The sequence below is a fragment of the Xiphophorus couchianus genome, chromosome 7 (assembly GCF_001444195.1).
Source record: "Xiphophorus couchianus chromosome 7, X_couchianus-1.0, whole genome shotgun sequence".
NCBI lineage: Eukaryota > Metazoa > Chordata > Actinopteri > Cyprinodontiformes > Poeciliidae > Xiphophorus > Xiphophorus couchianus.
This window is the reverse complement of record NC_040234.1, coordinates 19,157,791-19,178,090: the sequence shown is the minus strand read 5'-3', so window position 1 is coordinate 19,178,090 and position 20,300 is coordinate 19,157,791. Positions and strand designations below refer to the sequence as shown.

Below are 20,300 nucleotides of genomic sequence, written 5' to 3'. Positions count from 1 at the left end.
TCTGTAAGAGATTTGTATAATTCTAAAATTAATCCTAGGAAATAAATGAATAAATAAATATAGGATGCATTTATTTCTCATCATTTTTCATCAGATGAAATGTTTTCAAACTGACTCCAAGAGGAGCATTTGTCAAGCCTGACCAGAAAAGCATTTTGAGAAAAAAAAATTTAAAGTTAGCATGAATAATGTTTATGGAAGCTTATATAAATGTTCACAAGAGATGACAAAACAAAATGGACAGGGCATTCACCCTTTAAGCCACATGGAGGCAGTGTACTAATTAGTCAAATTAGTGAAAATTTATAAAGTAGATTTTGACATCATAGCAAAGTTGAAAAGATGGACTAAAACAAACCTGTAGATTTTAAGAAAAAAGTCAGAGGCAATTTATTTGAAGTAATGTGTTTAAATCCTTTGTTTAAAGCTTGCTAAAAAAAAGTAACTTAAAGTATCTATTTTGTATTTTCAGTCCTCCATCCTATGAGTCAATTATAGAAGGGTTAGCTCAAGTTTTACTGAAACCTAGCAAAACATACTTACACTCATTACCTTATAGCCTTTTACTTAGCGTCAGAATAAATAGAAAAAATAAAGAAAAGAGGGGTGAGAATTGTAGTTTAATGTTGTTAACTACATGTAAAGGTAGTGCTTTTATTTTGGTAGTGTTGGTCCCGGAAGTGTGGCGTCTCCTACCTTCTCTGTTGGGTAAAGAATGTTTGTAAAGGTTTACGGATAAATTCAGGGCATGTTTTACTGCGAAACGTTTTTATAAAATTAAAGACATGAAGAAGAGGTTTCACATCGATCTGGACGATTCTGCTTTCACTAAAGAAAGAACACCGGTCTGTATTTTGATATAGCCACTAGCTGTGTAGCTGAATGGTTAGCCCTTCAGCTTGTTGAAAGAACCTTCAATTTCAGATGTCTTTCAAAATATTTTATCAAGGACAATACTGTGAAAAATATGTCAAATCAATTCTCATATTGTTATTTGATTGTTTTCCAGATAAAGCCGCAGTTCCAGCCTTTATCCAAAGGACAACAAAACACAACCGCTCCAGCTACGTCTGCCACAGAGTCGGTTACAAAATCATTTGTGCAGCCCATCTCCTATGCAGATTACATTGTCCAGAGTAAAACTACAACAGCTGCTGCTCCACAGGGAGATGCTCCCTCTAAACTGGTCAGGGCTGAGGGAGCTGGAATCAGCAGTCTGCAGCAAGGGGAGTCTGTGTCGTCCCTCACTGGGGGCTCTGAAACTGTTCAGGACTGTGTTAAAGGGGCTGAAGTTCAGCCCGAGGAGGTGAAAAGGAATTATGAAAAACACAAGACTGCTGCTGAGGATAACAGCAGTCTGAAGTCAGATCCTAGTGTCATCCAGGGTCCCAAACCAGTGGGATCTGGGAGCAGCATTATTGTCAGTCCTCGACAGGTAAGCTTGGACTTGTAAATATATTGGACTCACTAAAGTACAAGATATCTATGCTTATGTGCATCAACAATTATACGCTTGTTGATGAGTGTCAATTTTGATTTATTAATTGCTTACATTTTTGTTTTTTTTCTTCTGCAGAGGAGTAATCCCATTCTAAAGTTTGTGAGGAGCGTGCCCTGGGAGTTTGGAGATGTTGTTCCTGATTACGTCTTGGGACAGACAACTTGTGCTCTTTTCCTCAGGTGGGTGGCTTTAGGGGGCTATGAAGTAAGTAGTGTTTTTTCCTCACAAAGATTTTTCCTAAAATAGAGGTGGAGGAAAACTGCAGCAGCACTATTTTTGTTAAATATTGCAATGATATCAGAAGTAATAAATTCACCTTGTCCTATATTATCTCCTTCTCATCTGCCATTACATTGTCTACCACTCTGTTTGGGGTCTTTCATATCTTTGGTACTCCCTGTGTTACTGTTTTCATGCAGTAACACTCCATCCAGCAGACTGAATATGTTATTGGTATAAAAAGCATCAATTCCTGACAAATTGATTGTAACAGAATGCAGTCAATGTATTTCAGATGTACTTTGCAATATTGTTATACGGACTGAATCTGTTGTTGAAAAATATTATGCAGCCCCCTTCTAAATAATTTTGAAATTTTAGATATTTGAATTCCTACCATAGGTGGAGAGCTTATTGACAGTAACATTGTATTTGGCTTTGTGACACCCTTTATTATTAAAACAACTAAGATTAAACTTTTATTGTCAAAGTAGGGCATGTTTTATTTCATTAGTGAATAAAACTTGCCCAAGATACATTTTTGAATGTTCCGGATTATTGATATTTATGTTAATACTGCTCTCTCCACACTTCACAATTTAGGTTCTGCCTATTGTGACTCTTTTGATTTATTGTTCAGAATAGCTCGCTTTGTTTTTAATGGGGATTTTTCTTGTGGCTTTATTAAGCCTATGAGACAATAGCACTATACTTTGTGTACAAAGCTTTAGTGAGTCTACTCCTCCTCTCATTTGAGTACCTTCCTAACACCTTCAATGACCTTCAATGATTTATGGAGGATGCCCAGAATTGTTGCTGACCTTGGCAGAACCGTGTTCTCATTTTTTGCACCTTGGCAATGGATTAATCTTCAAATTAGACTAAAGCTTATTTTTATGTGTTTTGGGAAGAGTTTAAATCTTTCCTAAAGGTTTTAAGTGACCAGTACAACTGCTGTTTTTAAACTGGATTTTGTTTCTGCAATATGTTGACTCTGACTTATTTTGTTTAGATATTTTGGTGTTAATTTTTAACTTTTATTTTGCCTGATATTTCTGACTCTTCCTTCCTATTATTGCATTACAAATGGTACATTCCTATTATTGAATTGCACTGATGCACTGATGTTGCTATGATGATTAATTGAGATCTATTGTGCATCTCTGTTCCAAAAGGTAAATCATTTTTAGGAAACATGGAGTGGTGATTTTCTGTTTGATTCGTGAAGTTTGTCCTAACGCTTGTTCTGTTTTCTGTTTTGTGATTTTTTTCTCTTTTTCATGATGATGGCTTTGGCCCTGATTTGAAGCTTGAGGTATCACAACCTAAATCCAAACTACATCCATGACCGTTTAAAGCAGCTTGGAAGTACATTCACCTTACGTGTGTTGCTGGTTCAAGTTGATGTGGTAAGTAATGTTTAATCACTGTCACAGCGGACTTGCGTTTAAGGTTGATACATCACTTGCAGCCAAACACTATTATCAGAAAAGAATGTGACATAGTTTGCTGAATCTTTATATTTATCTGTATTTATCATTTTTCAATTTGCTGTGCAACACCCACTAATACAGAGTAACAGTACATTTCAAAATATGCTTTTGTTCTAGTAGTAAACATTACTTTTCTTACCTATGTAATTTAAACTTACAGTAGATTTCAAATTTACTTTAATGCTTGCCTGTGTTCAGATGAATTTCACTTTACTATTTGTAAAGTAAAACAATTTGTTCAAAGATCTAAAAATAATTTAAAAATGCTCGAGGCTACTATTTCATACTTAAATAGATGTATATAAAATGGTAACACAAATAATTTTGTAAGCAGAACATTCTTGGGCCGTCTTCCTTTACCGTCAGGCTATTTAAATCAGCTTAAACAGAAGACTAACTGTAATGTGAGCTCCCCTTATAGAACTATTCATCTATGAAGTGTATCTTGCTTCCACAGAATTGGGTTTGCATACAACTGTACAACTGAAGTGTGCAGCTGGTTGCTATTTTTGGCATCACATGCAGCAAAAAATACCAGATGTCATAAAATTGGCCTATTTGAAAAATAAGCCTACTGTCTTACTATTTAATGTAAGAGTTCATCATTAAGAGTAATGTATAATATCAAAGTGTAAATTTATTTGGTTTTATATGTACAGAAAGATCCTCATCACGCTTTAAAGGAACTGGCTCGCATCTGTGTCATGGCCGACTGCACTCTTATCTTGGCTTGGAGGTAAAATTAACAAATGTCATACATCAGTGTTCAGAGAAACTCTTTAACTTCTTCAGCACGTTTAAATTGTGTAAAGAAATGATAAATTGTATGATTGTATTTTTTGTTCTATGTCACCGAATTGTATGTGTTAGCATGACCACCCTAAGATGGCCTTTGTTTATAGTTTTTAAATAATTTCATTTACTGTAAATAAACTTGTGAACCACAGTTGAGCACTTTTCTCTCTTTATTTTACTTAATATTAAATTGGCAGTCCAGAAGAAGCAGGACGTTACCTTGAAACATACAAGTCATATGAGAAGAAGCCAGCGGATCTTCTGAAGGAGCAAGTTGAAAAAGACTACCTGTCAAAGGTCTGTTTGTATTTTTGTTTTGTTTTGTGTTAGAAATGTGATTATTCTGTACATTTCTTCCCACAAAAAATAGACTAATATTATTTATTTAAAAATAGATTATAAAAACTGAAATACAGCTGAGTCAACTTTGTACCAGCACATAAATGTTTGTGTTTCTTTAAAGGTTACAGATTGCCTGACGACTGTGAAGTCTATAAACAAAACAGATGCCATAACCTTGCTATCCACTTTTTCTGTGAGTATTTCTGTGAAACAACTATGAGGTCATCTTGGATTGACTTATTTCCAGAATGGAAAATATATTACTCACACAGGAGCTACGAAAGAATATTTAATACAGACCATATAAAATTTCACCCTTTTTTTTTTAAGTCTGAGCTCAGAAATCTACAGAGTGCTTGGTAATTTGTTCCCATTTCTTATCAGTCTTCTCAGCTGGATGCTCTTAATTGTGAAGAAATTAAAAATATATCTTATTATGAAATGTTTTATAAAATGACTTGATTTTTTTCATTTCAATATTTTAGCACATTAACTGTTCTGTTTCAACTGTTAACACGACTTGGATAGAATGCTGCGGGCACTATACAGATAACATACTGTGCTTTCTACTTCTTGTCCAGTCTGTAGAGGGAATCATCAATGCCTCTAAAGAAGACTTGGTTCTCTGTCCGGGCCTCGGACCACAAAAGGTGAAGACATATGGATCTTAAGGAAGGCTCATAATGATTATGCCAAGCATTTATTGAACATTGCTGATTTACCTTTTGCGTTGACAGGCGAAACGTCTTTATGATGTCCTACATAAGCCTTTTCTGAAGTCAAGAACAAACAACAGCTGACATGGAAAGAATTGAGGAAAAGAAGCTGTCCCATTGAACAACCTTAACTAAGACACAATTTAAAGTACTTAATTGTAAGCACAAACTATTTTGATTTTAAAAATTACTTGAACCATTTTATGCTGTTCTATGTTTTGGGGACTATGTTTTTTACAGTAATAAATGTTATTTTTCTACAGTATATTCTCCCCTTTGTGTATTGATTACTGAGTCACTGTGTGATGTAGTGCCATAAAAAAACTATTTGGCCTCTTTTAAATTTCTTCTGTTTTTGCTTTCTTTTCACACTTAGCTGTTTTAGATCATCTTACTGCCAAAAGCAGCAAAGAAACAAGACCATCACATTACCACATTGTTTGACGTTTTACGCTAGATAGTGTGACGCACCTTTTCAGAAAGTTCCACTTTTGTTGCTTGAGAATTCATCCATGGGTGTCATTTCAGCCCAGTTTCGTATTGCTGAAACATGACCACTAACCTCAATTGAGCCAGGAGAAGTTTGTAGTGCTTTAGATGTAGTTACTGTTTAGTAATTTTGGTTGGCCATTCACTCTTAAGAAAATCCATTACTGCTCCATGCAGTCTCAATTTGTAGATAATGGCTCCCATCATGGGTTATTGGATTCTCAAGGCATTATAAAGCTTTGTAAGGATTTATCTAGGCTGATAAATGTTAGTGATTATATGTCTAGCAGTAATCAAGCCTGGGTGTGGTACAATTAGCCAATATTTTTTAATCACATTTAAATCATGATTTAACAAGATGGCAATTACTGTACTTTCTCCATGTTAGACATGGTTTGTTTAGATAGCTTTTTTTCCTTTATAAAAAAATAAGCATTGCGGAGTAAAAATATAAATTTTAAAAGTTAAATATCCTTATTATGTTATCAGATAATTGATTTTGTGGGAGCTGAAAGTGCTTTTTATGTAAATGCGTCTTAGTTTACCTTGTATGTTATAAAACAGCAAGATCCAAAATCCTTGAAATAGATAATGATCACGATGTCAAATCTTTTAATTTTAAACGAACACAACTATTGTCACGAACTAAAATTTATTGTATGCTGTAAAATAAATGTGGATGGTTTGGATTATTTTCAGTAATCCGACATGACGAATAAAAGAGTTTTGAAATTTCCGACAGCCGTGAAGGCTCCCAAGTCAACGTCAAAAACAGGAAGTGGTTTCCGCACTGAGTTTTGCCGCTTGTTTCGCTATAGTAACATATGACTGTTATAAAAGGTGGTTCAGAGATTAAAATAGATTGTATTAAAAGGCAAAATCAATTCTTTGTCAAAGCCTCCTGTTTAAAACATGCAGACTGAGAAAGTAGAAGAAGAGGAGGATGCTCCTGAAGAGTATGTTGCCCTGTGTGATTTCACTGCAAGCGGCTCTGAGCAGGTTATTCTTCTGCCAGTCAAACTTCTTGTAAGACTTTGTAATAAAACTGTCAGTATCAGCCATTTTGCTCCGTTTTGTTCCACAGTTGAGTTTCATCACAGGAGACAAGCTGCTTGTGCACAACAAGTCTTCAGCAGATTGGTGGTGGGCAGAACTGCAGGGGGTGATCGGTTATGTTCCTGCCAGCTATCTGCGCCTGGATGGTGCTGAGGAGGGGGACGACACCTCCTTAGAGGACCCCTGGCAGGATGACGAATACTTCGGCAGCTATGGGACACTGGTTAGAAACATAGAACTGTCATTTTTCTGTTTCAATTTTCGCCAAGTTTCACAAACTGACTAATACTCTATTTAATAAAATCAATCAACCTTGCATCTTGCAACCTTGCACTCCCACAGAGTCTTAAACATAGCAAGACCAACTAATTATGTTAGTTGATCCGGTGTGAACTTTTTTAAACTTTAATGCTAATGACTCAAAATGTTGTTTTCTCATTACATTGTGTTATCATTTTGTAATGAAGTAACAGTGCAAAAGTATTTTCATCCCTTGAATGTTTTCACTTTTTGTCAAAATGCTGCCACAAGTTGCCTAATCGTGTAGGTGTTAGAAAAATAACTCCCCTTTTACTTTCCAAACAAAAATCTTAAAAGTGTGACATGTTTTGTAATTACCACTCTGATACCCCTAAATAAAACCAAGTGTAACAAACTGCCTTCAGAAGTCACTGAATTAGTAACTCTGTAGGAGCTGCAGTAATGCACAGCTCAGAAGGGAGAGATTATTTTGCCAAAAGACAAAGCAAATGTATCTCATTTGTGGTCAGATGAGATCTAACCAATACTTCTAAGTGTCTCATTATGCTGTCGAGATGCTTCTTTTTGGCAGGCACGGGGAGGCTGGTCAGAGTTGCTCTGAAGATGGAAGCATCTAAATAAAGGGCAGTCTGGCTAGAAAACCTGTTAGAGGGTGAAAAAAGATTTCAGACAGGGGTCAAAGGTTTACTTTCAGGCATGCAAATGACCCTAAAAATACTGTTGAAGCTGAAATAACATGGTTTACATCAACTAATATCCATGTGTAAAAATGTCCCACTCAAAATCCAGACCAAAGTCAAAGGGAGAATTTATGTATATGGACACTCTTCATCAAGTATAGCCATTTTGCTAGGTTGAATAGGCAAAAATGTCAGTCTTGAGATATAGCAAGCATGTACCACAACAGACTTGCTATAAAATGAGGTTGCAGTATCATCTCTGGAGGCGCTAAATACAAGTGCACAACACACTTTCTTACTTAGTTGTTAACATTTTTGAAAATAATGTTTGGTCCACTTCACAGTAATGTATTGCTTTGTGTCTGGTCTGTCATATAAAATTGATTCTACTTAATGGTTGCATGACAAAACTTACAATACTTTTTCAAGACACTGTATATTTAGCTTCAAAAATTGACTGAATAATCAGATACATTTTCACAGGAGTGTGTAAATGTGTGTCCAAGTCCTAAGCCATCTAACCTTCAGAGTTGTTACTTTTAAAGTGCTTCAACATGTCAGTTTATGGGGGACTTAAAGTGACATGAAAGGAGAAACAGGATAAACCTTCACAACAGCTCTTGATGTTTGGTAATGCAACAACGTCATTAAAGAAATTGAAAGTATGTCACACCTAGAATGCATTTGAAAGTCAAGGCTCCTGTAAAAATGCAAATACTAGAAACCAATAAATAATCAAAGCAGTCACCAAGATGCTCTTGCTGACAGATGCATTTGTGCAGATTTTCTCTCAACGTTATTGACACTTTTTGTTGTGCACATTTTGTTTGGGAGAAGAACATCACAGTTTATTGCCAATAGTTTTAAAAGAGATTTGTTAGGAATAGCTATAAATAAACTGCCCTCGGAAAGATAATGCAACTATACAAAAAAACCTGTAATCACACTATTGAGTCTGTGAGAATAAAGTCTGGGATTATATCTATTGTGTTTCTGCATCTGATTATGGTTGTTAATCTTCATTAAACAATTCATAATATAATATATTTTGGTTGTACTTCACACGGACATCATTCTAGGACCAAGACAGAACAGTGAAGGGCATGGTACAGAGACAAAGACTTTATTAGAAATCTGTCTGCTACCTCAGACCCACAGATGGGCCCTATATGGATTTATCAATACACGCTGCAGTTAAACTGCAGATATTCAAGACCCATGATCAGGGTTGTAGATTCTAATTTGCACAAACTTCAATCAGACGAAGGATCGATGAGCCAAACTGACTAGATTAGCATCCTTGCTGAAACAAGCCCTCTGCTCTCTGCTGCTAATGCAGGACAGATTACATAAAAGCACAAATCAATTTCTGCTGTATAAATGTTCATTTAAATACAGCAGATGTTTGTGTGGCTTAACTGTGAAACAATGTACCTCGTAACGTAATTTCAGTTACTTTCCTGTATAAAAATTAGTTTAATTGATATACATACGTATCCACAGGCTGTAGTGTTGCACATAGTAGTTATTTAATGTGTTTGTCGCACAGAGACTTCACCTGGAGATGCTGTCGGACCGGAGCCGGACCGAGACATACCGGCAGGTTATTGTCAGCAATAGCGCTTCACTTAGGGATAAAGTGGTGATGGACCTCGGCTGTGGGACTGGCATTATCAGCATGTTCTGTGCTCAGCTGGCCAAACCTTCTATGGTAAAAACAGCAGATAAGTTCTAGCTGAACACAGTTTAATGTTTTGTCTTCTGAGGGTTTCAAATGTATTAAACGTTTCAAGAATTCATACCCCTTCCTTCAGATGTTAAATATTTTGCTGTATATAACTACAAACAATGGATTTATTGGGATTTTTATGATGGGTCAACCCAGTGCATAGTTGTGAAATGAAAGTAATATAATTCATTACTATTTTTTTCTTCATTCATATGAAAATCCGAGAAGTTTAACACATACAGTATATGTATGAAACCAATTTACAGGTCTCAGAGCCCCTTTTCAAATAAAGTACTGCATGTATTTTGGGTTTTGTTTTCTGGTAGCTTTGCAGGACTACAGACTGAGGCTTTTGCCCACCAAAATAACTTTAAATAACTAAGCTCAGTCAGATTAGATCTGGAGCATCTCTAAACATTGGTTTTAAAGTCTTGAATAAAATTCTAAATTAGATTTGGCTGTAAGCCTTTCCAACACATAAATATGCTTTGTTGTGGGCCATTTTATTGTAGGTTTGTTTTGATCTCATTTGTATCCAGAGAACTTTGTTTGAGGTGTCCCCTACATGGCTTGTGACTAATTTCTGTGATTAATGCTGTCCTTGCCAGGCCTGTCAGTTCAGATGGATGACCATGTCTTTGTAGGTTTGCTGTTGTACTATACTCTTTGTATTTTATTATCATAAATTAAACAGCGCTCTATGGGATTATCAAAACTTTGGATTGTTTTATAATTTGTCCTTGCTTAAGGCAGAGGTTCCCAAAGATGTTCTTCTGCCCCCCCAGTGGTTCCCAAAGATTTTCTGGGCCCCCCAATAGATTACAATAAAATCCCCCCCCTCACCCCCAATAAACCAACTGGGCACACACATCGTTCAACGATGTAACCTATACTGTACACATATTTTGTTTTCAAACTCCACTGAAGTTTATTTCATACTTCAGGTTGCAACAAAACACACTACAAACCATCTTTACAGTGAAACACTTTTGTGTAACTTGTTTTTTTTCATTCTTCCATACTACTTCCCGCTCCCCCCTGGCAATGGAACTGCGTCCCCCCCAGGGGGCGCGCCCCACACTTTGGGAACCACTGCTTTAAGGTTTCCAATAAGGGTCTCCCTGCTGTGCTCCTTGGTCATAGTGATGTCTTTTGTTTACTAATGTTCCCTAACAAATCTCTGAGGGCTTCACACAGTAGTTGTATTTGTATTGAGTTTACACAAAGATTTACTCTTTTTACTAATTAGGTTGGCTCTAAAGGCAATTTGATATAAGGGCACAGAATTAAAGATTGTTAAATACATCACCCCACCATGTGTTTAACAAATTTATTTGCAAAAACCTTTCAAAACTATGCCTTATGTTTCTTCTGTTTCACAATTATGCACTGTTGTGTGTTGATCTGTCACAACAAAAATCGTAATAAGATTAATTGAATTCTCTGAATGGTTGCTTCTGCAAGATCCTACATGTGCTTCACATTATTCATTAATGTATTTATACCTCCATCTCTTGGACAATCCCTGTTACTACTGCAGAGACACAACTTGGTGTTAACACTGCTCTAATTATTTGGTGGTTCTGTAGGTGTATGCTGTAGAGGCAAGCTCCATGGTGGAGCACACCAGACAGCTGGTGAAGCAGAACGGCTGTGAAGAGGTGGTCACTGTGCTCCAGGGGCGAGCAGAGGAGCTTGAGCTGCCAGAGCAGGTGGACATCCTGGTGTCTGAGTGGATGGGAAACTGTCTGCTGGTAATTATTAAACCTTCAGTGTTGCTTGTTATAAAATTTTCTGTAGTGTGCATAAAGCCTGTAATTTTCAAATTTGGTGTTTATTGTTTGGGAGTGATTTTAGAAGCAATGTGTAAAGTCGAGCTCGCAGACTTCCAATGATCTATCCAATGAACTAAAGTAAAAAAATGTTAATGACTTTCATCTAGGTCAGATTAGTGTATTTTATTTTACAGTCTTTTTCTTTGGTCTCACCTTCATATTAAAGATTTAAATATCTCAAATTTTTGTACTTTTTATTGGTCCAGTTTGAGTTCATGGTGGAGTCGGTCCTCTTGGCCAGGGATCGCTGGCTCCGGGATGGTGGTGTGATGTGGCCCTCCTCAGCAGCTTTAGCTCTGGTTCCATGTCAGGCCGACAGCTACTACACAGAGAAAATGGCCTTCTGGGAGCGACCTTATGGCCTGGACTTCACACCACTACAGTAAGAGCCATTGGTCAGCAGTGGAGCTGAGCATTATCTTTTTGTCTACTTTTGTTTGCATTGCTCACTCCTCATTTTCAGAGTTTGTACACAAATGTGTAGGTGGTAGATTGATGTAGTGAGGTTTGAGATTTCTTACCTAGTGGGATGAGTCCTGTGGCACCCAGTGGAGGGGGCCTCTAAAGCAAATCAGGCTTTTAACTTTGCATCACTTACAACAGTAAGCTGTTTCTTTTTCTAATAAACTGTTCAGAGTCTGAAAAAGTCTCAATTTCATGCTTTGCAAGATACAGAGCCAAACACTTCTGCAGGTTCTTCATGGTGGATAGCAATGTCTTTTTTTTATGAAAGTCAGTGAAAATTAGACACTAGGATCAACAAAAGGCTCATGAAACAAAATGAAACAAGGAAAAATAACACGAATGAGCAAGAAAAAGGTTCAGATATAGATTTAAAAATAGATTTTTAAGGAAACCAAATAAGTAATGCACAGAAATGACATTAATGGCATTTATTCCTGTCACAAGAATTATGAACCTGTTAGATATTTTTTTAAACTTTGTTTTAAACACTAAGCTTCTAAATGGTATTGATATTAAATTAATTACATTTTATTCAAGTTTGTTGAAGCTGAGACAGATGGAGAAGTAGTGGAACACTGGCCTTGAGCACTGTCTGCATATGTGCTGCAGAGGGAGCTAAAGATTATTCTTTTTGGTTTCTGTTGTGTGAGGTCTTGATTTTTGAAGAGGTCATTGTTGACTTACCCAATTAAATGAAGGTTAAATAAAAATTGGGTGAAACTTTAAGCTTAGAAGGAACTGTGTGCTTTGGACAAATGAACAAAAGTCAGGCTTTTTCGAAACAGAGATTTTAGGTGGGTTTGGTTTGAAAAAAAGGAATATATTGAAAAGCATATCATGCCCAGGGTTAAGTATGGGGAAGGATGTGTGATTCTGTGGGCCTGTTTCTCCAGAATCCCTTGGAAACCTGTTAGAGTGGATGGCACCAATACCCTCTACCCGCATAGTTTAACTAAAACTTTGGGGGAATCTTGTCAATGGATCTTTGAATTGGATATTTATCCAAAAACATGTGGTCAAACCAACACAGAAATGGTTTAATTAACATAAAATCTACCTTTTAGCCATATCAGCTTGTAAACCTTATGAAAATGTGTGCGGGGTGTTTTCAGTGTGAGATTAATCACTAGCAAAAATGTGTATTAATTTTAAGGATTTTAAACCATTTCTATCAGAAATGCTAGTGGATATTACTTTGTGTCCATATTTATTCAGAAGCCGAGCAAGTAAAAAACTTGAGCTGACCCAAATGTCTTGATGATTCTAGTTCATTCATCTATAAAGTCATAGCTTTATTGCAGCTTCATAAAACACTGTGATTAAGGGTTATAAAATAAATTGAGTTACAGGAAGGAACATGTATTTCATGACAAGGAGAAGAAGTGAAATAAAATATAATTACTTATTACATTTGTAATTAAAATAATTGAAATGTGATTAAAAAATATGTAGCTCCCGAAAGAACTTTAGAAATAATTGGATAAAGTAAATTTTATTTTGTGCCCTGAAGAAAATCATTCATGCATACATACATACATACATACAACAGATCATACTGTTTCATGTATTATAAACTCCTCCTTCAACCATTTTTAATGCTTTCTGTAGGAGCAGATTCATTTCTTTTTTGGCTCCTGATTGATGTCTCATCCCTGCAGGCCTTTGGCACAGCAGGAGTTCTTCACCAAGCCAAAGTTCAGCCATCTTATTGACCCTGAGGACTGCCTCTCTGCTCCCTGTGATGTCATCTGCCTTAACATGTACACTGTACAAGTGAGAGACCTTGAGGTATCAAATAGACTTCTCTATTGCAAGAGACTGTAGTTCTTATCTTTTGATACTAATGGAGCGGAGTTTCATTTCTCAGGAAATGAAGGGTGAGTTTCAGTTTTGTGTGGAGAAGCCTGGAATTTTCCACGGATTCACGGCCTGGTTCACTGTTCAGTTTGAAAGCCTGGAGATGGGAGGAGCAACAGTGGAGCTCAACACCGGACCAAACTCAGAGTAAAAATCTAACTGCAACTACACTAAATAAAAGTACCTAATTCACACGTTCAAAATCCATCAATAAATTAGAATATACTCTAGTTTCGATAATTTAATTTAAAAACTCATTTATAGATTCATTACACAAAGCATTTATTTCTTTTACTTTATTTTATACATCTATGATAAGAAATTCTTTAATAGTCTAGCTGCATCCTATCTACATAATTTACTAAACGTTCACATGCTCAGGTTTCATTGAGAAACTCAGGTTTCATTGAGTTTCTCCTCAATGTTTTGAAATCAGTTAAAATGTGAGAAGAAATTAATGTTCTAAGTGGACTGTAAAGTATCATGCTGCTACTTGTCTACACCACTCAGCCCGTAGAGTCATTTTTAGTGCCCATTTCAAAACTTGTTTCTCTTCTCCATCCTTTGACTAATTATACACAAAACACCAAATATGCTACTCTTCTGGCTTTTACTTATTTTATTCCAACCGTTTTATTCTATGTTCTATTTAACTGCAGTTTGGCAAAACTGTGAAACACTTTGGTCAGCTATTTTTCTTTTACATTTGCTGAATAAAGGCATTGAAGTTAAGGAAGGTAAAATGCTAAGGCCCATTTTCAGGATACATCTGTGTGCGTTGCCTCATCTTGTGAGTTTCTCTCAAAATCGTTAAAAATTCTTTGCTTTGCAATCTTTTTAGGGCTTATTCACTTTTTCTACCAAATCTTAATTTGGAGATTTACGTTGTATTCCACTGGATACCAATTAGATACATGGGTTGTATACCCATTGGATACAACATCCTGTGAACAGCAACCTATTTTAGCAACTATATTTTTCTGTGGTTTACCCACCATTTGGGTTTAATAACTTTCTACTGGACAACTATCAAGTCAGTAGTCGTGTCCATGATTATGTAGGCCTTAATATAACATTTCTGTATGCAATGTTCTGTGTTTTATTGGTGTCAAGTCTTAAAATATTTGTAGAAACAAATTTTCTGGTGTTAATTGGCTGCAAACCATAGTCATTAAATAGAATATGAGTGAACATGAGTTTTACTGTTTGAATTGAATTTCTATAGTATACAAATGTTTCAATATTCTAATTTACTGAGAACCAGCTGTGTTATGAAATTACTCTTTGTTTATGATCTGTTAATCCTCAGTCCAACCCATTGGAAGCAGACTTTGTTCATGCTGGACAGGCCGATCCAGGTGTACACCGGAGACTCCATCCATGGAAACATTGTCCTGCGCAGAAACCCAGTGTGGAGACGCCACATGACCGTTATGTTGCACTGGAACATCAACAGCAACACGGACGACTGCCAGGCAAATATCTCACTAAACATCCATATTCATAAATGTGCTGTTGTTTTCATGACTTTTGTTCACTTTCTCCTTACATTTATAGGCTGGAACAAAAAGTTTCCCCATGTGGAGGTGACTGGTTTGTGGCGAATCAACAGTAAACCAGTCAAATATGTCCACTCTTTGCCCATGAGCTGCTGCTGACCAGTAATCAGAAGCAGTTACTGAAAATGTGACACCCGGGGTGCTACCTGGCAGGCCATTTGAGTCTTTAGTGATGCAACTGATCACTACAGGGACAGGTGGTCACACAACAGGTCATTCTTTAAGAGCAGCATGTGACTGAAAAGAAGAAATTGAGGAGTCACTGATAGAGGAAAATAGGGGTCATTAAAGAGTAGCAAGAAACTCTTTAAGGTACAACAGAAAAATAATGTTTTAATCTTTATTCTACTCAAAGATTAGATTTAAAGATTTTTTACAATGGTTTAAAAAAAAGCTTAATTTACATTTTCACTTATTTAACTGATATTCAATTATTTAAACACCTAACGATAAGAAGATTTTTGTTAATTAGCTTTTCATGTTAAAGTAAGCAATAAATTAAGAATTTGTGGATTACCAGTAACAAGCTAAAGTAATAATTTAAAAAGTCGAAACACTCCTGTTGAGGTGCACTACTAATCTGCTGGGTAAAAATTGTCTTCTACACTTAGACAATATTTGCATAAAAGGGTCAGGGTTTGGTAACTAAAGCCAGCAACCTTATAATGATAAAACTGTTATAAAAAAAAAAATACAGCTTGTAAACTATGATGGGCAGCATGTATTACTTTTGTTACTCCACAAAGAATGTCGAAAAAGTACAATACCTCACCAATACATTTAGTTGGTGAAAATGATCAAGATTGTGCATTTCCACTGTAGGAACCTTTCCCAGGAACTAGGGTAGTATTCGTATTTTAGGGCTTATTATTGTCACTGCAGTTAATGCAGGGTTTATTTTTTTTAGCTCCTGTATCGTCTATATCTTATGGTAATTTTAAAACATAAAAAGCAGTAATTGGCATTTTTGTTTGTCAACACAACATTTAAATCCATCCATAGGTGTTGAATATCAGTGTTTTACACTGTAGCCAATTTTAATACATTATTCAAGTCTCGTAACCTTAATGAAAATCAGTAAACGATAAGGAGGTAATGCTGTCAAAGCTATTTTGTTACGAGTTTAATCCATTTTATGTGTAATTTCAGGATTCAAGTCAAAAAGATCGCCACCTCAAGAGTCTATCATTAAATCTATGCCTTAATGACACAGATGCAGCTCTTTTGAGACTCAGTGCTACTTTATTCGTTATAAATATATATGGATTATTACAATCCGAGTTTTATTTTATTTCATCTGCTGTGTTACATATCTACTGAGTAAAAACTGCACAATGAGCATGGCTCTAGATCACAAGGTTTGTAATATTTAGCTTTTCCCACCTTTCCTGTTGCCCTAAAAACATTTCTATACAGAAAAGTCTGAGAGAAATTCAAATAAGCTGGTCACAGTTATTTCTTTTTTATTCTAGAAGTCCATATCTCTTTTTTTTTTGCTTTCTCGTCTCAATTGTAGGAGGAGGTCTGTATTCAAAGAATAGTGAAGATGAGCACCAATGGCTCAGCTGTAAGAGTGACACTCAAAGTAAACTTTTGGACCTCACAGTGGAAATGCACAAATCTGACATAAAAAAACAACAAAGAAACACTCCAATAAATAATGTTCCACATGCTCAAAATAAAACATATTTTTGCTCAGACCTGTATTTAAAAATTAAAATAATAAATATATGGTATAGATAGCATATTTGTAATTCTACTTTTTTCTGTAGCAAAAGAATTGATCGTTCCTTTGCTATTTTTAAATAAAACAAACAATTATGTTTTTTATTTTCAAATATTCTTATCCTTAGTTCTCTTACCATGATATCTCATATTGGGCCGTACCTTTTACAAAAATGTTGTATAGCTTTGCACACATGGGGCTGTAGATAATAAAACTAAATTACAAAATGAGATGAAAGGACAGGTATGTTCTGTGTGCACAAATATTAACCAAGTAATAGATGGGGGTGCAAACTGCAGAGGATTTGAGAAGAATCAAGAGAAGCTACCAAGAACTACATTTATCTTGTATTTCTATTATATTCCATAACTGCATCCTATAGAGGATGTCGGAAGAAAAATGTACAGTGAAGAAAAACAGTCCGCCATGTTGGATTAACCGAGATTAACTGAGGTATAAGATGCTCAGAGACGTGACCAAGGTAAGGAAGGCTAAAACCTGAACATCACAAAACAAGAAAAATAATCTGAAGCATATGGACTGTGCCAAGAAATATCTGAAGACAGATTTTTCAAAGGTTTTATGGCTTGATGAAATGAGAGTGACCTGATGGACCTGGTGGATGGACATGTGGATCAGTAATGGGCACAGAGCTCCAAGTCAGATGTCAAAGTGGAGCTCATTAGTAAAGATGACGTTTGGATCTTATCGGGTTGAAGATGGGCTCAAAATCGACTCCCAAAGATACGGCAGTTTTTTTTAAGATACTTTCTACAGGCAGCAGTACAGGAAGAAGTCTACATCTTTCAAAGAGACAATGATTTTTATGCATGATAAAGGCTAGCCAGAAAAGGTGTTAAAGATGGAAAACTGCTGACAGATGTTGCTCACCTGACCTGTGGGCAGTTAAACAGGAAATGTACAGTGAAGAAAAACAGTCCGCCATGTTGGATTAAACAAGAACACTATGAATACTGTATGTTGACTAATAAAAACAAGGTTTGCTTGATGATTGTGAACACCGTACTTGCACGACTCTTGTATTCCACTTTAACTCAGTGACCTCAGTGTTATAAGTTTTCTCTTTAGCATCTATTTCTGTCATGTTTATCACACCCACAATATTATGTTTACAAAAACTATTCACTCTGAGTATTTCTCATCAAGTAAATAACAGACGTTTGTGGAATACTACTACCTATTTTCTCATTTGTAAACATTTATACAAAATGCTGAAGTTGACACTAACGTGTTGCACCTGTTTGCTGAAGCAGAAGTGTTTTGAAGCATTTCCTCTTGGTTAAACATCAGTCTCAGTTTTTATTGTGATGTGTGTTTTCATCTCCGAGGATAACTCCTGATTGGGTAAGCTCTCTGGGGAAGGAAGCCTGGAGAGCGGAACAAACTGTGGAGGCTTAACAACTTCGTATTTAACACATTTTTTTTCCTTTTTCTGCTTCAAGTGTTTGTCACAGTGGTTCACGAACGTTTCCAACTTGACGAAGGTCTTGTTGCATACTTTGCAGTGATAAGGTCGCTGGCCTTTTTTTAGGCGTATGTGAAGCCGGATGTATGAAGAGCGCACAAAAGTGCGGCAGCAGACGCCGCACTTAAGATCCACCATGTTGCTTTGCGCTTCGTGTGGCTTGTTGACTGGAGGCGCGGGTGCAGAAATGATAGCAGGAACAGGTGTGGGTCTGGCTTGTCCGGCGGCCTCAAGAGCCTTGTGGGAGAGCAGAGTAGACATAGAGCGGAAGCCTGCGCCACACTGTTCACATTTGTAGGGCCTTTCACCGGTGTGGAGTCGAATGTGTGCCAGAAGTCCAGCCTTCTGGGTAAACGACTTGCTGCAGTAGGTGCATTTAAAAGGCTTCTCTCCTGTGTGCAGCCGACGGTGGGTCTTCAAGTGTGAGGCGCGCCCAAAGTTCTTTCCACACTCGGGGCATTTAAACGGTTTATCGCCACTGTGGATCACCTTATGAGCCATCAAGTGGGAGGACTGATGGAAGAACTTACCGCAGATGTTACACCTGAACTTCCTTTCCTTGTTGTGGGAGGTGAGGTGAAGACTCAGGTGGGCAGATGAGATGAAGGTTTTGTTGCATATGCTGCAGCTGTGAGGGTCCAGTCGAATGCGCTGATGGGCTCGCCGGCCGTTAGGGGGGCTGCTGCTGCCTCCAGCCTCACAGGATGGACATTTGAATGGAGCATCTCTGCTGTCTGTCTGCTTCTGCTGAGCTGATGTGGAATCATAGTGGGAGTCCAGCTGTGGTGGGCTGAAACTGCACCCACACTCTGAGCAGAGCCTGGACTCCTCCTGCTGCTGGTCATCGGTTTTATCCAGCATCCTGATATTTACAACCACACCAAGGAGGGACTGATAACCTATAAATGAAATAGAAACACACAACTAGATAAAATGATATGCAGCTTTTAGCTGTGTTTTAAAGTGTTAACAAAAAAAGTGTTGACAAAAGGCAGACTGTAATGGCTAGATGATTGTAGCTTTTGAGGGATGAAGCAATTAGCATCTATGTCGTCCAATAATGGAATCTATTTCTCAGTTTTATTTTTCCGCAGGGGTGTTGACTATGCTTCTTTCTCACCTCTACTCCTATCTTCTTACCTTTTAAACCTTTTCCCAACACACACACACACACCTACACCACAGTTCTATGTCCTGTCCTGTTCACACCACCGGACAGGACATGTTAAGAAAAATAAAATATATATATTTTATAAATATACACACGGGTCTACCCGTGTAGACACGTGTGGAATAAAATATTTAACCCTGTGGACCAAGCTAAGAAGCAGTTAATGCTGGTTTTGACTGAAAGGTGTCAGAAAACATCACTGTTACTGCGGGCCACTCTGCTTGCAAAAATCCTAAAAAACCACGTAAGCATTAGAGTTGGACGTTGGAACAATGGAAGATTACGGCTTGACCTGATAAATCACGTTTATATCTAAGGGAACACAGGCTTTGCTATGGGAAGAAAGCACCCTGGCAGAGGCAGCGTGATGCTTCGCAGCAGGGGTACAAGACCTCTGGGTCACAGAGGGTTCCCAATAACTTCAGAATCAGCTACAGCACATTATTAGGCAGGTGCTCATAATGTTATACAAGAATGGTTTACCTGCTGTAGACAACGCACAGCTCAACCTCCCCGCTTTATACCGCAGTATCTTTTAATCGGTGATTTATTTCATCCCCATAATGTGGCAGTTATAATTAAACAGAGCAAGTAGACAGAACATAAACGGGCAAATCTTAAAACCTCACTTAAAATCCGCCCAGTAAAGCTCCTGTCATCATGCTGCGGCCTGCAGCGCCGTAAACAAAGCGGGGGATGCAAACCAACAAAGACTTCACATACCGTGCTCATTTTTTTCCTAACAAAGCGGATTTCTTTTGTTTTGGGTGTTCTTCCTGTGAGCCGCTGTTAAAACATAGCCAGAAACTGGGTTTAATTAACACATTTCAGGGAGTGTTGTGCCGTGTTTCGTCGTTTTCTTTTCTGGAAGGAGGCTGCTCCGTTTATCTGTGCAGGAACAGAGCTGCAGCATCATCTAG

The 20,300-nt window shown here is 37.1% G+C and overlaps 3 protein-coding genes across 6 annotated transcripts; 2 read left to right on the top strand and 1 right to left on the bottom strand.

Moving 5' to 3' along the window:
• The first annotated feature begins 657 nt into the window (after positions 1 to 657).
• ercc1 (excision repair cross-complementation group 1) lies at positions 658 to 5,331 on the top strand. Its single transcript, XM_028023184.1, has 9 exons — positions 658 to 845; positions 1,010 to 1,435; positions 1,577 to 1,680; positions 3,030 to 3,129; positions 3,873 to 3,949; positions 4,206 to 4,305; positions 4,472 to 4,543; positions 4,932 to 5,000; positions 5,088 to 5,331. Exons 1-9 carry the CDS (start codon positions 786 to 788, stop codon positions 5,148 to 5,150), a joined length of 1,071 nt encoding a protein of 356 aa, XP_027878985.1. The 5' UTR covers positions 658 to 785; the 3' UTR covers positions 5,151 to 5,331.
• Positions 5,332 to 6,312: 981 nt separating this feature from the next.
• On the top strand, positions 6,313 to 17,310 carry prmt2 (protein arginine methyltransferase 2). 3 transcript variants are annotated; one of them, XM_028023181.1, is made up of 9 exons: positions 6,314 to 6,554; positions 6,640 to 6,834; positions 9,102 to 9,263; positions 10,871 to 11,035; positions 11,323 to 11,498; positions 13,240 to 13,369; positions 13,449 to 13,585; positions 14,748 to 14,913; positions 14,996 to 17,310. In XM_028023181.1, the coding sequence occupies exons 1-9, from the start codon at positions 6,468 to 6,470 to the stop codon at positions 15,026 to 15,028; spliced, it is 1,251 nt and encodes a 416-aa protein (XP_027878982.1). In that variant the 5' UTR covers positions 6,314 to 6,467; the 3' UTR covers positions 15,029 to 17,310. The 3 variants fall into 3 exon arrangements, with proteins under 3 accessions (XP_027878983.1, XP_027878981.1, XP_027878982.1); XM_028023182.1 differs by having other exon boundaries at positions 6,313 to 6,511; positions 14,748 to 17,310; XM_028023180.1 differs by having other exon boundaries at positions 6,313 to 6,554; positions 14,748 to 17,310.
• On the bottom strand, positions 17,072 to 20,291 carry LOC114148154 (zinc finger protein 723). Of its 2 annotated transcripts, none has more exons than XM_028023186.1 (2): positions 20,104 to 20,291; positions 17,072 to 19,108 (listed from the first exon to the last, which is right to left on the bottom strand). In XM_028023186.1, the coding sequence occupies exon 2, from the start codon at positions 19,068 to 19,070 to the stop codon at positions 18,024 to 18,026; it is 1,047 nt and encodes a 348-aa protein (XP_027878987.1). In that variant the 5' UTR covers positions 19,071 to 19,108; positions 20,104 to 20,291; the 3' UTR covers positions 17,072 to 18,023. The 2 variants fall into 2 exon arrangements, with proteins under 2 accessions (XP_027878987.1, XP_027878988.1); XM_028023187.1 differs by lacking the exon at positions 20,104 to 20,291 and adding an exon at positions 19,864 to 20,038.
• Between the last annotated feature and the right edge of the window lie 9 nt (positions 20,292 to 20,300).

Coding starts and splice junctions, on each gene's coding strand:
- ercc1 (XM_028023184.1), top strand. CDS start 786: ATGAAGAAGAGGTTTCACATCGATCTGGACGATTCTGCTTTCACTAAA. Junction 3,130..3,872: donor TGCTGGTTCAAGTTGATGTG/GTAAGTAATGTT, acceptor TTATATGTACAG/AAAGATCCTCATCACGCTTT. Junction 5,001..5,087: donor CGGGCCTCGGACCACAAAAG/GTGAAGACATAT, acceptor TTGCGTTGACAG/GCGAAACGTCTTTATGATGT.
- prmt2 (XM_028023180.1), top strand. CDS start 6,468: ATGCAGACTGAGAAAGTAGAAGAAGAGGAGGATGCTCCTGAAGAGTAT. Junction 9,264..10,870: donor AGCTGGCCAAACCTTCTATG/GTAAAAACAGCA, acceptor GTGGTTCTGTAG/GTGTATGCTGTAGAGGCAAG. Junction 13,586..14,747: donor AACACCGGACCAAACTCAGA/GTAAAAATCTAA, acceptor GTTAATCCTCAG/TCCAACCCATTGGAAGCAGA.
- LOC114148154 (XM_028023186.1), bottom strand. CDS start 19,070: ATGCTGGATAAAACCGATGACCAGCAGCAGGAGGAGTCCAGGCTCTGC.